Source organism: Ostrinia nubilalis, chromosome 6 (assembly GCF_963855985.1).
Source record: "Ostrinia nubilalis chromosome 6, ilOstNubi1.1, whole genome shotgun sequence".
NCBI lineage: Eukaryota > Metazoa > Arthropoda > Insecta > Lepidoptera > Crambidae > Ostrinia > Ostrinia nubilalis.
Window position 1 is genome coordinate 4,416,521 of NC_087093.1, and position 15,804 is coordinate 4,432,324.

At 39.5% G+C, this 15,804-nt stretch overlaps 1 protein-coding gene across 3 annotated transcripts in view; it reads right to left on the reverse strand.

Annotated features, from left to right (window-relative positions):
* The window catches only part of LOC135072422 (anaphase-promoting complex subunit 11-like), a 57,201-nt gene extending 41,491 nt beyond the window's left edge, over window positions 1-15,710 (reverse strand). For 2 of the 3 annotated variants that reach the window (XR_010257439.1, XM_063966322.1), the window contains exons 1-2: window positions 12,531-13,910; window positions 10,902-11,079 (exon numbers count right to left, since the gene is read on the reverse strand). Coding sequence is in view for 2 of the 3 variants with exons in the window: in XM_063966322.1 (XP_063822392.1) it covers window positions 10,902-11,079; window positions 12,531-13,756 (1,404 nt within the window). In the remaining variant the exon portion in view is untranslated. Of the gene's footprint in view, window positions 1-10,901; window positions 11,080-12,530; window positions 13,911-15,200; window positions 15,447-15,530 lie in introns of those variants that run through there. The other variant, XM_063966323.1, reaches the window with a different exon arrangement.
* Window positions 15,711-15,804: the final 94 nt, after the last annotated feature.

Below are 15,804 nucleotides of genomic sequence, written 5' to 3' on the forward strand. Positions count from 1 at the left end.
AGCAGGGCTTCTTTATTCTAAAATTATAGGCGCTGATGAATTTCACAATTTTTATTGACGACTTTCAAGTAATAGCACATTATAAAATAATGTTTATTTTTTACTCTAGCAACTAAGAACTTCTTGCTTGCTAGCTGGTGTGTCTGCAACAAACGTGTAATGTGCTATTACTTGAAAGTCGTCAATAAAAATTGTGAAATTCATCAGCGCCTATAATTTTAGAATAAAGAAGCCCTGCTCTTTACACCGACCTAGTCAAGATTACTCATAATATTATTTCAGTGTGAAAAAGTTACAGATTAACCTTTTGTGTGTGTACTAATTTTTCTTGAACGACTAACACCCGTATTCACAAACGATGCTTGCTTATGTGAAGCAGCAAATCGTTGAATATAGCTCTGTGATTATTTCGTGTGTCACCCTGTGCGTCCACGCGCACTTTGAGACCTCATAGTAGTGAATACGGGCGTAAAAGACCTAGCGCGTAACGGAACGACTCAAAAACATTTTAAACCAAAAATAGAAGCATTTAAATAAATAAAGCGTGACAAACTGACAAGTGAACCCCACAGGACTACAGTAATCAAATCCAGCGGGGAACATCCAATAACACCATAGCTTCCGTGTCACGTCGTTCAACTTTTTGTTAGTGTCATCCATCACAACGGTTGGCACTCCACCAAACGCAGAGAGACAAGTATTTTGTAATCGAATCTACACATTTGTGTTCTAATGGACGGATTCCTACGCATTGTTTATGTCATCGCAATCGTTGGTTGCTAGACGCATTTACTTGTAAGGCTAAGCTCACACTTGTTCAGCAGTGCCAAGCTTAGAAACATGCGTTTTCAAAAAGTTAAACGCCCGTATTCATAAACACACGAACTAATCATAGAGCTCTATTCAATGCTTTGCGTTCGATTTGCTGCTTCACTTAAGCAAGCATCGTTTGTGAATACGGGCGAAAGTTAACTTAAGACTTGATCAAACTTCTTCCTATTTACAAAGACTGATATTCTGACATTCTGAGCAACCTCGGTCGATGAAATTCCTTTTTTTATTATTGTATTTGGACATAGTTCGTGTTTTTGCTACCGAATATCTTTGGAAGTAGCATTCGGAAGTAAATTGACCTAGCTCAAGGAACTCATGCGTAGAGGGAAGCAATAAATCTTGAGCAGTGCTTGGTCATTTTAATTTTAAGGCTGGTTTTTCGTCGTTTTTCAACCACAATAAACCGTTTTCAAAGCATATGTAGTGCTCTATCTGATTTGACCTTTCATTTTCTACAAGGCTTGATTCACATTTTTTATGGGACATGGAATTTAAGCAGCAGTAAGCGAGTCAGCCAAAAACCATCCTAACGTAGATGAGACCTTCCTAATGTGGGTGTACCATTTTCAGGTGTACCTTCTTCTTCTTCATGTCGTGTCTAAAACAAACCTACACAGTGTCTGCCCAAAACTCCGCAACAAGAGTGGCGTGGTCAGTAGCCTTCATTAAATCTTCCTGCGTGCAGTTGTTTGGGCACGCAGGACACGACATCATGTGCTTCGTCGACTAGGGAACAAAACCACACTTGCACTCCCAAGTTTGAGCCATCCAAGAATCCCCACCTGAACAGATTATCCTTACTACGGCCAACCTGCATCCGAAGTCCAAGGTGTGTACCTAGTAGCAGCGTATGCAACAAATTATCACTGTGTATATGAGCCCTAACGTAGCATTATGGAGTGTGATTAGTTTTCGAGTCATCTGGCGTGTGACGTGGGCCTGGGAGCCCGGGGTGTCGCTGTCGCTATAAATATAAACCGGCACGTGCGCGAACGCTCCTTCCAGTCAGCCTGACGTACTGCGATTATAGGACAAGTTAAGGTTAGCGCAGACGACCCAACATTTGTTTTACAATTTTAGGCAGTGGGAACAAGTTTGTTTAGTTTAATTTCGCAGTGTGAAACGGGCTTTATATTTTTAATTACTCGGTGAAGTGGATTAAAAAATTATGAACAATTGGATAAACAAAGAAATTATCATTGTTAGAAACTTTCAGATACTTCATTCTTATTTGCTATGTTATATTAGCTAGAAATGCTTCCCATTTCTCATTAAATAACTAATTAGACTCATAAAATATGTGTATCGACTTTTGCAATAGAGTCGCCTATCAAGTAAAAAGTTAATTAATAGTGTATCGTTTTTAGTACAGACAGACAGATGATTTAATTGTACATTATAACCTATTCTCTCTGAGATTAGATGTTGTTTTAATTTCCGAGTGTGAAGTTACGCCCTTATTGATACGAACTAATCATGATTAACCTAAAAATGCTAATGGAAGTGTGACGTAAATTTTACGTCAAACTACTCTATAGATAGAATATTGACTCAATATTATTGAGATAGTGTTGCGTAAGGGATTAAGTGAATAAGGGTCTACTTGCAACATCGCTCACTCTACTTCTTCTTCTTGTCGTATCTACAACAAACGTACAGTGTCAGCTAGGGCTTCCAATCCCGCAATACCGAGATCTCGGTATTCCGGGATCCCGCATCATTTTTTAGTCCCGCGTGCTGCGGGATTACGGGTGCGGGATCCCGCGGGATTTGCGGGACTGTAAAGAGACATGCGCACGACCATTAGCGTCACCATCTCGAGCAAACAGTCTCGAATCGATCATAAAAAAAGAAATTAAGACTCTTTATGAGTCCGGAGGGTCAATGGGGAAATATCTCACATTTACATAGGTATAATTCTTTAAAAGGAATACCACCGACTAGTGTGGAAGCCGAAAGAGCCTTCTCTGTTGCTGGCTATATTGCCTCTAAAATACGCTGCAGTTTGGCAGACGACACTTTAGACATGCTGTTTTCTACGCAAACATTTCCAATTCAAGTGAAATTACGTTGATTTAATTTTATTAATGTATTGTTTTATTTGCCTCGCATAATATTTTTCATAATTATATGCGGGATCCCGCCAATACCGGGATCCCGCGGGATTTGAATTCCAACTCCCGCCAATACCGGGATCGAGCATGGGGTGCGGGATTGGAAGCCCTAGTGTCAGCCCAAAACTCTACTACAAAGAGAGGCGTTGTTAGTAGCATTCATTATCTTTCTGCGTGCAGAACTGCAGATGTTTGGGCACGCAGGGCACACCATCATATGTCTTCGACATCGTCATCGAGTCACTCTACTGTGCACGTAATATAACTATGAAACTGATTCATAGATAGAGTAGAAGCATAGAACTAAGAACGTTGCAAAAAGGATTATTAACCGCATTGTAAATAATAACAGTACTTTGGTACTTTAACTTTAGTACCACTCATAAATACTGCCATTTCACATGTGAGTATGAACTAGTACGACGAGCTAAACCAGAAGAAGTACATCGCTCCGGTATTAATTTCAGGGCGATTAACCCGTTTCTAATAGGTGAAAGTACGCAAATAAAGTTGTCGGTCCGCTGTAATAAATTAAATAATGGAGCCCGCCGACCAGAGCCGTGCCAACGCGGATGCGATGGGTGTCAACAGCGACATTATACAGAGTGTCCCTGTAAGTATGCATCACACAAAAAGGACAAATGCAACCACTTTACTACCTATAGGAACAATACCCAAATTACGTACCCATACTAATTGGCTAACCAGCAAATGAAGACAAATTGCGCTAAAAACTTAATTTTTTTGCAAGATTTGCACTTCCTTCTACTGTGGGGAAGTTATTGCATTTGAGCCGTAGAATCAGTCCTTTCTATTTGATCCATGCTTACAGAGACACCCTGTATTGTGACATTAGTGAGACAATGCGGGCGGAGGGTTGACCATCCCGAATGGCCGACATCAATCGCCGACGCGCCACGGTGGCATTTCCAAATTAAATGCCATCTATACTTAGAATTAGGAAGCTTTCTTTTGACACGAATAGAGTTTATTTTTGATACAGAGTTTTGATGAGCGTCTACTTTTAGGTTTGTCAACGAACCTATAAACGAAGCTAATTTAACGATAGTGGTATGCTGGTCACATTTGTCAGGGAATTGACCTATGGGGTCGGAGAGATGTTGTGATTTGACAACGTCTTGACCAGCTCAATAATAGAGCGTCATCCAGCATCAGTTAAGAAAAGGAATAAGTAAACTAGCGAGTGTAGCACTGCAGAGTTAAAAGAAGGATACAATTTTATTGGCGAGAACTGGTCTCGCCTCTATGCCTACTGCTGAAATGACCTTTGATCATTTTTCTAACAATCATTTGACCCCAAGTGACAGCACTTGAGACGCAGTTGCTAACCGTTTCAGAAATGGCCTCTTGCCCCTTTCCCAGTGGCGTTAGTACGAACAATTGCGTGGGAAGACGAAGACGCTCCCATACAAAAGAAGGCGCATAGAAAGTCGTCGTCCGATAGTATCACTTTCATAACTGTTTCCAAAATAGGTATGTAAAGACGTAACAGAAAACTTAGCAACGGAAAGAATGCAATCGAAAATCTACAACGCAATAAAGGCACAATAGACTTTATTATATCGGAGCGAGAACAATAGAAGAAAACGAATAAGGAAAATACGCGGGTATCGTTGACGATAAACATTATCTTTCAAATCCTTAGCTAAACGACAGCAGATGCACATTCTTGTTTAATCATTATTGTAATTAAAGTAAATACAGGATGTCACTATTGTATAGTCTTTCTTTTTTATGCATTCGCCATCGCATAGTGGCCTTTTGTATTTACAGGTGGCTAAGTATACTTTTTTTTGCCTTAGTTTCTCTGTTAGACACCATTATTTAAACATAATACAAAGTTACAGACACAGTCTAGTAGAGCCTACGCTTTTCGTGACTTCATAATCAGAAGAATACAAATGCAAACAAGGTTACACCATAGGCCTATAAACTTATTAAACCGGATTTCGATACTATAGAAATGGATGTGTCACGTGAAATATTTTAGTATTGTGTACCATTTTACGACTGGATTGCCTAATGGAAATCATTAAATAGAAATAAGCTATTTCATTATTTCAGTCAATTTCTACCAATCAATGTTATAAATGCAAAAGTTTGTAAGAGGGATGTTTATTACTTTTACAAGAAAAAACAACAGCGAAACAGAATTTTCAAATTAAAACCCGAAAACATTGTAGTTTCATTATTAATAAGTTACAATTTATAAAGATGAAATTGATGGAATTACTGTTGTAAAACTTTACAAAAGAAGTCACTGGCGGTGTATGTTAGTTACTTGTACACACAAGTGTATTTACTGCGACATAGTATTTTATAGTTAGTTGTAAAGTGTAAAGAATGTAGTCAGTTGACGAGCGAGTAGGATGTAAATTATTACAAGGTCGGCAGGCTTCGACGAATAATTACCGATCAGCCTGCGAGATATAAATCGCATTTATCGAAGTATACAATCAAAATCAGTCCTAAAGACTATAAATTACTCCTCCGTTTGGACATTATTTAACTGGTTTATGAGTCTTCATGTATTTAAACAGTACGATTAACCAAAGGAAGATTACTAATCCCATACTTGAAGTGATCACAATTGATTGCCACTTTGTCGCATCTGCTAGTTGTGACTTCGAATCCTTCTGAGGATAAAATCTTAGTTATCACGAGGATCATAGTTCTGTACTATGTTACGTATGTATGAATATTTAAATTATTCTCCAAGTGGCTATTCTCCTTTTTGTGGTAAAGAGTCCAATTTATATTATTTATCTAAGTTGACTTGAAAACTGGTCCATATCTGTGATTTTTTCTCCAAGTTTCCTGGTATGTTTTGTCAGTGACAAGGTGACATTGCAGTCATTAGTTAGGTGCATAACTCAGAGTGCGGTAAGGTAATTACGTGTTTTTGCGTCATCGGGAGGTGCTGTATGTAGTATGTCTACTGCTACGTTTATATTACAAAACTGCAACAAATCATCGTGTAGTTACAACTTACAAATTCTAACTTCAAAAATGTATGTATAATGAAATCCTTCAAGAACTAATAAAACAAGTCCTGGAGACAAATGGCAAATGGCCTATTTAATTTACTACTCTAAAAACTTGTCTATGTTAATATGCAAAGATTTGTAGGTTTACAAATTCAACTTATTAATGGTAACATTTTAATTAAATGATAATTCGTTGGTATTTGTAATTTTGAACGACTTTTATCTCGTGATATTTGGCGATGCAAATAGGGTTTGAATACCGGAATTTCGTAACTCCGGAATTTCGGATAGATTTTTTCCGATATTTCAATTCCGGAACTGAAGCCAATGTCGTATTCCGATATTGAAATTTTTCATAAATTATTTTAAGTTTTCAAAACGTTTAAGTATCAAAATAGGTCCTTAGATAAGGAAGTCCTTGAGATATGTATTCGCAACTTTAGTATCAATAATAATATTAAAGAGGCAATAGAGCGGAACCAAAGCTCCAAAATGTTCATTCACTAGAGATAACTCTAAGGCCTCAGCCTCGAATTTAGCGGGCAGCGGCGCGGGAGCGGCGGCGGCGCGGGAGCGGGGCGGGCAACGCAGACCCGTTCTCGAAACAAGCGGTCAGCTCGCGCGGCGCTTTAGCGGCGAAGAAGTGTTGTGTTCGGCGGGGTTGTGTTGTCGAGATATTTGTTTTTATTCGCAAACGAAATGTCTGAACAACGGCGACAATTTTATTTCGATTCAAATTTATTCCTAAATCTCGATTTATTGTGGGCAAAAGAAGGAGTGCGCTGCCCGCTCCCGCGCCGCTGTTTTCGAGAACCGGTCTATTTGATTTTACGCATAAGATCCTGCCGCTCCCGCGCCGCTACCGCCGCCGCCCCGCTGCCCGCTAAATTCGAGGCTGAGGCCTAATGGGCGAAGCCAGCAGAAGACAGCGGATGATAGGGTAAATTCAACAAAAGCTGAGGGTTCTGGGTGGGATCGAAAAAATTTTATGGACAGCTATATTATACCTCGGTCACCAAACCTGTTAATAGCTCAGCCACAGGATAGTTCCAAGAGCTAAGCTAACTCGACACTATACCGAAGATATCCCGACCCGGACATCAGCCCTTACGAGATTAGGATGGCTCTCAAACAGCTAAAGAACAACAAGGCACCGGTTGATGACTGAATAACCTCGGAGCTTCTGAACGCGGCTGGTGATAAGCCGATACCGAAAGTCCTTCAGAGACTGTAACTCCGTTTTACTCCAGGGAATAATGCCAGAGGCACGGAACAAAGGCTTGGTGATGTTTTTATTTAAGAAAGGGGTAAAAGCATTATTAAGGAATTACAGACCCATCTGGGTTCTGACTCTGAGTCATGTCTATAAGCTGTTTTTGAGATCCATGACTAATAGTCTCGCGCGTATGTTCGATGACTTATAGTCTCTCGAGGAAGCCAGTTATCGAAAAGTTTACACTACCATATACCGCATCTATACGCTACGGCAGGTTATACAGAAGACCGAAGAGTCTAACTTGCCTATATGCTTGACGTTCTTAGACTATGAGAAGGTCTTTGAGCCTGGCTGAGCACGAGGGCGATTCCTCTGCAGCGAGCTGTGAGGCAGGGAGATGTAATATACGTCGAATTCAACTCGACTGGGCAGCGTTCGGGAAACTATATAACATCTTTTCGACCAAAACACCTCAGTGCCTAAAGACGAAAGTCTACAATCAGTGTGTGTTACCAGTAGTGATGACATACGGTTCGGAAACGTGGCCTCTTACTATAGGCCTTATAATAAGCTCAAAGTTGTACACCTATAGGGGTCATCCATAAAGTACGTCACACGTAAAGAGGGGGGGAGGGGGTCGACAAAGTGTGACATGGTGTGACAAGGGGTGGGAGGGGTCCTAAGTTTCGTGACATCACATTTCAAAATCTAATCTAGATACCTCTAGAGGTACTAATCGCGTAATTTGAAATATAAATTAAACTAAAAAATACCCCCACCACTTAAGCACAACTCCGTCGAAGTCGAAAACCTAGGAGAGTTTTAATGGGCAACCAATGAAGCCATTAAATTAATAAAATCTTTTGTAGGAATTATTTCACATTTAAAATCTAATTCTACTGGCCTATAATGCCGCCAAATGCACCGTACCTCGCGCGTGATTTTATTGTTTCTATTTGCTGCTATTTTTTTGTTAATTTAATAATTTTTCGATGTGAAATTGCAAAACATGTGACGTCACACTAGGGAGGGGGGGGTCTCAGAAATGTGACCACCTGTGACAAGGACGGGGGAGGAGTAAAAAAATCATGAAATTCGTGTGACGTACTTTATGGGTGGCCCCATAGTATGGAGAGTGCTATGCTCGGTGTTTCTTTTCGAGATCGAACCATAAATGAGGAGATTCGTAAACGAACTAAAATCGCCTGACATATAGCGATCGGATTAGCAAGCTAAAGTGGCAATGGGCAGGGCACATAGTACGTAGAACAAACGGCCGATGGGGCAAGGTTCTGAAGTGGAGGCTACATACGTGTACGTGTTGGTCGGGAGGCGCTTTCTTTTTTTAACCAACTCCGGAACTAGAACCGGAATTCCGGAGTTGAGTGCCCAATATCGGAAATCAGTTCCGGAATTGAAAACCATCCGATATTGCAAGCCCTAGATGCAAACACATTTGTACTTTGGAATGTATCCCAACAAAGTTGTAATTAACAGAACTTGTTGCTATTTGGGGCAATCTCCTTTTACGTCAATGTTGACAAATAATTACCAAATCAGTGGTAGGGTAGGTATAGGGTGTTGCAACAAATTTGTTGTACAATATAGAGTTATACTAACTCCTCTATTAAACCTTTGGGCTTAGCAGAAATTAGAGCGGAGCGTGCCTGAATTTTATTAGATTACAAGTATTAAAGCAATAAGTAACTGTCACTTTCAGACAGACTATACTTTCTTTGTAACTCTCACGGGAACGAAGTTGCGAGCCGAATGTGCAATAGAATAACTACTATTAATCATACCGCAACTTCTTAATAGTTCTTTAGAACTAATCCTGATAAATGACAACGTCCTTAGTGCGTCTGGAGCGTGCCAAGAGTGCTATAACAAACATGTTTCGTCGATGATTCATAGAGCCAGCCGTCTGCTATGACATAAACAAAGCGATTTTCTATGCTTTATCTAAGTTTATTATGATTGACAAATTCAAACGAGAATTTAAAATTCAAATCACATCTACTATCCTATTTTGAACGATTGCTCAAAGAATGTTAATCGAACAGCTAGATAAATAAACCATAAGTGCAGTGTAAATATTATTTCATTTAGCAGTAATTGTTATGTTATTGTATTATAGTTACGCAGATAAAATGCAAGGCATAGTGCAGCCGTTCCCTATAGCTTATCGTGTTTAATAACACTGCCATATTGGCACAAATAGATATCAGCGATCTATAATGAAATCGACAGTGCAAACAAAGATACAGGTGTATCGAGTAATAATAAATTATACATTTCCATTTCGTTTACGTAGATTACTAGAGTTGATTATTATTCGTAGTACAGTTTGTAGTAAATTTAATAATAAATGCAAGTATAGATAGAATACATGGCAACATTGGCAACGTAGGGTTTTTTGCATCAACATTAGTCCAGATCCGAAAAACGCAAAGTAGTGTTAAATATAACATTTACAAAGTAAAAGTAAATAATAGTAAAAACTATAAATTGTTACAGAATTTTCAGTCCACAGGCACGGTTAGTAACTAAACTACCTACTATACATTAACCCAGTTCTATTTTTTATCCAACCTTTTATATCAACATTTGAAATCCGCACGCGCGCCACTTCGCCCAGTGGCCCTACTTCATGAAACCATGTAAGTTTTCCCGACTGTAATATCTATTCGTCTTTCTCACTCACCCTGGGAATCTGTTACGAGCGAGAGTGACAGAAAGAATCGTAAATACGAAAATCGCGTTACGGAATAGGCACTCAAGTCCGATAACACGAGTGATAGCTCTAAAACTAAGTTTAACATCTGTTTTCCGGACTCCGACCGCGGCCGGTGTATTACATTAAACATTACCATGTTTGTACTAGGGATGGGGAACCATGCTATTTTAGTGTGCATTACCGGTTTTTATGAAATAACTGGTTTTACGTTACGGATGTTATCAACCGATTGGATAATGTAGAGGCAATTTGGCGATAGATAGTCGATTCTAATGCTACATTTACGGAATATTTAATTTCCCTTGTTATTAATTAAAGCTGTTAACAGAGCTTAGTAGGAACTGGAGAAAATATTTTTTAAATCAATTATGACATGGATTGAGCAAGTGTCCGAAATTGGCAGCAAATTTTTACGAACTTTCATTCACAAAAAATAATGATAATGACAAGAGTTAGGTTTGATCAAATACCGTGCTTCTAACAAGTTAACCTAGAAACTAGAATTAGTATGTAGCAGATGCCCCAACTTGGTAGAGCCCAGAAAAAATGCACGTGCTGTGTGTACCAAATTCGATGCCAAAAATATTTCAATTTCTTTGAAATACGGACCGAACATCTAACGTTTCAGCGTGTTAAACCAACGGTTACCATTTTACGAGACATAGTTAAACCTTGTTTAAACGATAAATATTTTACAGCTTTAATTATTTTCACATAAAGAGCTTTGTGTTTTAATAAATTGTGCCCATAAAAGTGAATGTCTATTTAAAATTTTCCGGGATACTAAATTCCATCGTCCTTTGTATAAAGGTGAGTATAGACTAGGAGCATTTCTATGTAATGTAACGTTCTTGCAAATGGTACAACACAGGGAAAATGTACGACGTTTGGTTCGTGACAGGGTGAAACACTAGACATTACATTGAGCGGCTCTAGTGACTAGTAGTCTATACTCACCTTACAGAAAATTAAAGAAGTAAAGGCACACTTACCATTTCTTTCTTCAGATACGTGAGCTGCGAGTCGAGGTCAGTGGGGGGCGGATCGGAGGGCGAGGACGGAGGCTCCTGGTCCTCAGGTTCTCCCTCTGCGAATCCGCTGAGGCTCTTGGGCAGAGGAGGCAGCCCTTGGAGCGACATGGTGCTGATAGCGCGGAACTGCTTGCGAAGTCTGGAGAGGAAGCAATAGATGTAGAGAAAGTAGCTGTAACTGGGAGAAAGAAACTGGATATCGTGCTGTTTGGACGGCCTTGGAGAAGTGATGTCAATTTAAAGCTTTATGAGAGTCCTACAAATATTTCTCTCTGATTTAACTAGTGCTTATCAGCTTCCCTTTTGAACTATTTGGTTGATTTCATTTGTACGTCGCTGGACAATAGGCGAGCGAAAATAGCTCTCTCAAATGTTTGATTAAACGATTGGGTAAGACTTTAATCTTACTTTAGTAATGACTATTGATAGGAGCACAATCGAGAGAGAGAGAAGGATATAAGATTTGGAATGAACGCTCGCTAGATTGATTTTCATATGACAAGATTTTGCATGATTTGAGTTATTCCTATTGAAACACAGTAGGCCTTTTTCATGTACAATTATGCATATTATTTTTATTGCTTTATAAAACCATTTACAATTCTCATAGCAATCTGGATGAATCGATATCGACTTGTTTTATGATTCAAACATTAAATAAAGACAACACAAGTAATTATATTACAGTTGAACAATATTTATCTTGGAAGTAGAGTTTACAGCTCGAATGATATCATGGATCAATAAGACCACAACATGGATCAAGATATAAATAGCCCTTGTGTAGGTGGATCAATGTTGCTTTTAAGTTCCAGAAACCTGCAAAGTGCATCAAAGACGTTTCGTAGATTTATAGAGCATGATATCATACACATTTTCATGGACAAACAACAATCAAAAGACTGAATGATTAAGTAGACGGACGTATGGATTTATGCCAGAAAATGTCTGGGAATTTACATAAAAGATTTCAAATAAATCTGTCACTATTAGCTCTACTTTTTGGGTGGAGATACTAGTAATTGACGTGATAGTTTAATCTTATCTTTTTATTTCTGTAAAATTTTTGAAAACTCATTAACAGTCTCGTAAAAATACTACTTGTTAGGAATGTTAAAAGAATAACAATTCCTAATTAATAATAGTGCGACACGAGACGACTGAAACAATGTCGCTTCAAAGAGTAAAATGTTAAATTTATTAGTTTCCCTCAGCCGTTCAGTCGCTTTATGTCGAGCTCGACGTTTATTTTCTTAGCACAAACTACAAAAGGCGTTCTTCAAAGGCATAATAAACTTGTTAGCAGTACAGCCCAGTTCAGCCCACGTGACACGAAGGCCTACAAAGTTAACAATTCATAAGTTGCCGAAGAGTCGTGATAACGCAATTATTACTTGTAACGACGTCCCATTTGACTGACCTACAGTTTGAACATTTAGTTATGTGCTACTACACTATACGTATGACTAACCGGACAACCTGGTTAAGCTACTGACCTTTAAATACAAACTACCGGTAAATTTTTAATAACCACGGAAGATTCATGTTGATGCAGTGATAACAATAATGATGAACTCAAATTATAGCTACCTAGACTTGAGGTCATCGTCCAAAATGTAAGCGTAAGCTTGGTCGTATCCATCGTCTGTATTTCCACTTGTGACAGAAGACATAGCATAATTCTGTTCCGAATCCTCAGAATCACAATGTCCGTTTCTTTCATTAATGTCCTTCGCTTCTAACGCGCTGGGAACACTGGACTGCGAGTGCATCGTCTGCAACTCATAAATCAACATCTCGTGGTTGTTCATGTCCTTCATCAACTCAATTTCCGGCGAATCAACACCATTTAGATTCTCAGAATCTTTGCCTTTGTCGATAACAATATTTGCATCGTCCTTGTTTCGACTCGCAAGTATTTCTGAAATTAACAATTCGGTGACCCTTGACGTTTTTCGCTCTAAGGAATTGGTATTTTTATTTACATTGTCGTCACGTTTCGGGCTTGTAGAAACCTCGCGCGTATCCGGAGTGTTATTGACTTGCTTAGAAGGACTGTTACGTAATCTATCATCAAATTCCTGAACTTCCTCCACAGTAGCATAGGGCGCTTCTGATAAAGGGCTCTGTGGGGGCTTCGCATCTATTGGTGATGAATAAGGACTTATATCCGGCGATTGCTTTGGGGAACTACGGTTACTGCTTGTAGACTTTTTCTGTATAGGTAAAGGCTTCATTGGTTTCAACTTAGGTTTAGGTGATAAAGGCGGAGGAGGAGCTTTCCTCAATGGCAATGTTTTCTCAGCAAAACTTGACGATTTCGTCACTTTACACTTAGCGTCTTGGTCTAACTTGTTAGACGTGGAAAGAGATCGCACTAAAATTTGTTTACATGTTTTCACCGCTTTAGAGTTTAGGGACTCGTTAGATCTTTTCGTCGGCGCCGGCGTCGGTATCGAGCTACTGTCGCTCGAACTCCGCCTAGAGTTTTGTCCGCTAGACCTTCGTTCGTCGGAAGAAGAGCTTCGATCACTGATGACATCGCGGATGAACGACTTAACTCGTGCTAAACCGTTCTGTTTGGGCGAAACAGTGGTCTGATTCACGGCATTGGTTCGTTCTAATGTTTTGGCTTTTGCAGTGGTGTCTGGTTTCACCCGCGACTTCGATAGATTGACCTTGGATTCAGCAACGGCCTTCCTCGTCTTCGCAAGGGCCTCAGCTACCACACTCTGGTTGGGCCGCGGTGGCACGGGTGGCGGCCCCTTCAGTTTGCTGGTCTTCATGGGTTGGGCGTTGGTCTGTACCATCAGCATGCTTGAGCGAAGCGTCACTCGAACAATACTATAAGAGGAGAGCTATAGTATGGAGCGCGTTTGCACTTCACTGCGTGTCACAACACTCGCGAGCGCTCAGACGCGGGGTCGACACGGCCGTCCCCGCGAGCGCGCGTTACCGACTGCCGCGCGGCGAGCCGACCGCATGCCGGCTCCTTTCCAGTGTCCCACAGGGCGTCACGACTTTTGCAAGCAAATAGGCACTCACAAAACTTTTAACTTTACCACCCGGACCTAGAAATTATTCAGTAGTATACTGTTGCGTATATCTTCCAGTTTACGTGTGCCGCACGGACGAACAATGAGTTGACCCACACTTTTAAAACGTAAAAGCGATTGTTTACAATGAGAACGAACGCAATACTGGCTACCGGTCCGTGGCACACGCGACGCGCTATGGCTATTGTTTGGCGATTTTGAAAGCATACTTCAATCTATTGAATTCTATTGTTTGTTGTAATTGTAAATATTGTTATGTGCCTAATTCGTTACAGGATACAGCTGGTAATAAATTGCACATGTGCATTATGTATTCAAATGGTAGGTAAAACTGCCGACAAAGTTTTTCTTTTTATTATTTATGCTCTTGTGTAACACAACATGTTAATAAAAAAACATTGTACAAAACAAAACAAGTTGAGTGATTGTGCAACAAGATTCATAAATTGATTACAAAATGAAATTGATTTATCATATAATTGCATACTATTTTTTATGTTATACACAGATCAGGTAGTAGGTATTACTGTTGTGTTCACATGGCCTTGTGGGATGTTGAAAGGCAAGGTCTGCCCGTTACAAAGCAAGTGAATGAAAGCATTGTATGTTTTATAAAGTGGATTAAACTTGAATTTTGAACAACAATGAAAATAATCCAGTTTATTGACAGCATTAACTTTAATTTCTAAAAAAATATATAAAAAAATTGTTATCACATTGACCAATTGGCAACTTTCAAAATTGAAATGAATAATTTGACAGTAAAGATAGGAAAATATCGACATCAAAGGTATTCCTAGAGGAAACCATCATAGGACTTCAAAAAATACTAATCTAACAGTAAGGTAATTCACTGTCACTGTCTTGAAGCCCTATGGAGCTTTGCTAATACTTGGAATTTCCCTTTTGAGGATGTATTTACATCATTAGCACCATAAATAATTTAGTAGTTTACAAATTCTATTCTATTCAATACACCAAGAATTAAACACAGATATTATTATACTTAGTAAATATTCAGCCAAATTAACCATTACCTACATTTTATTGATATATTTTTTTATGGGACAGAAGATAACCTGATGGTGAGTGATTACCGCTGCCTATGGACACCTCTGGCCCCATATCCGGAGGAATTTGTAACAATAAATCAATTAATTTGTCATAAGTGCCAGAGTTTGCATAAAAATAACAAACAACTTACATGAACTTGTCTACTTGTTGTTGAACTTCCAGTCTTGTCTGCACATAGGGCACTGCTGCTGCGGTTGGGAGTGAAGCCACTTCACGATGCAGTGGATGTGGAAGCAGTGGGAACACGCTCCCCACACAAGCGGGCAGTCGTCTCCTGGCAACTTGCAGTCGGGGCAACAGCTGTCGAAGGGCATGCGACAAATGCCGCAGTTGTCGTCGTTCGCCACCCAACGCCAAGTCGCGACGCCGGTCCAACCTTGGTACAAAATTAACTCAATAACACGAAATGCTGCGGTTTTTCTATGTAGATTATGAGTGACGAACTGTGTCACTGACTTACTTTTAATTGTTACTTTCATAGCTTAGCATAACGGCTACGCACGAAGTTGTGGGACTCAGTTCTATTACATTCACTGCTAAAAACACTATTTCGTCGTTATTCTACCCTAAAACATAAATAAACTTAATCAAAACACAAATCAATACACAAGAAAACGCTGACTGGTTGACGCAAGTTGACAGGTTTTTTGACTGGGTTTGACATTGACGTTTGACTCACAGTTTTATTTTAACGATTAGTGGTGGTACATTTGTTAAGGCTTGCAAAAATTAAT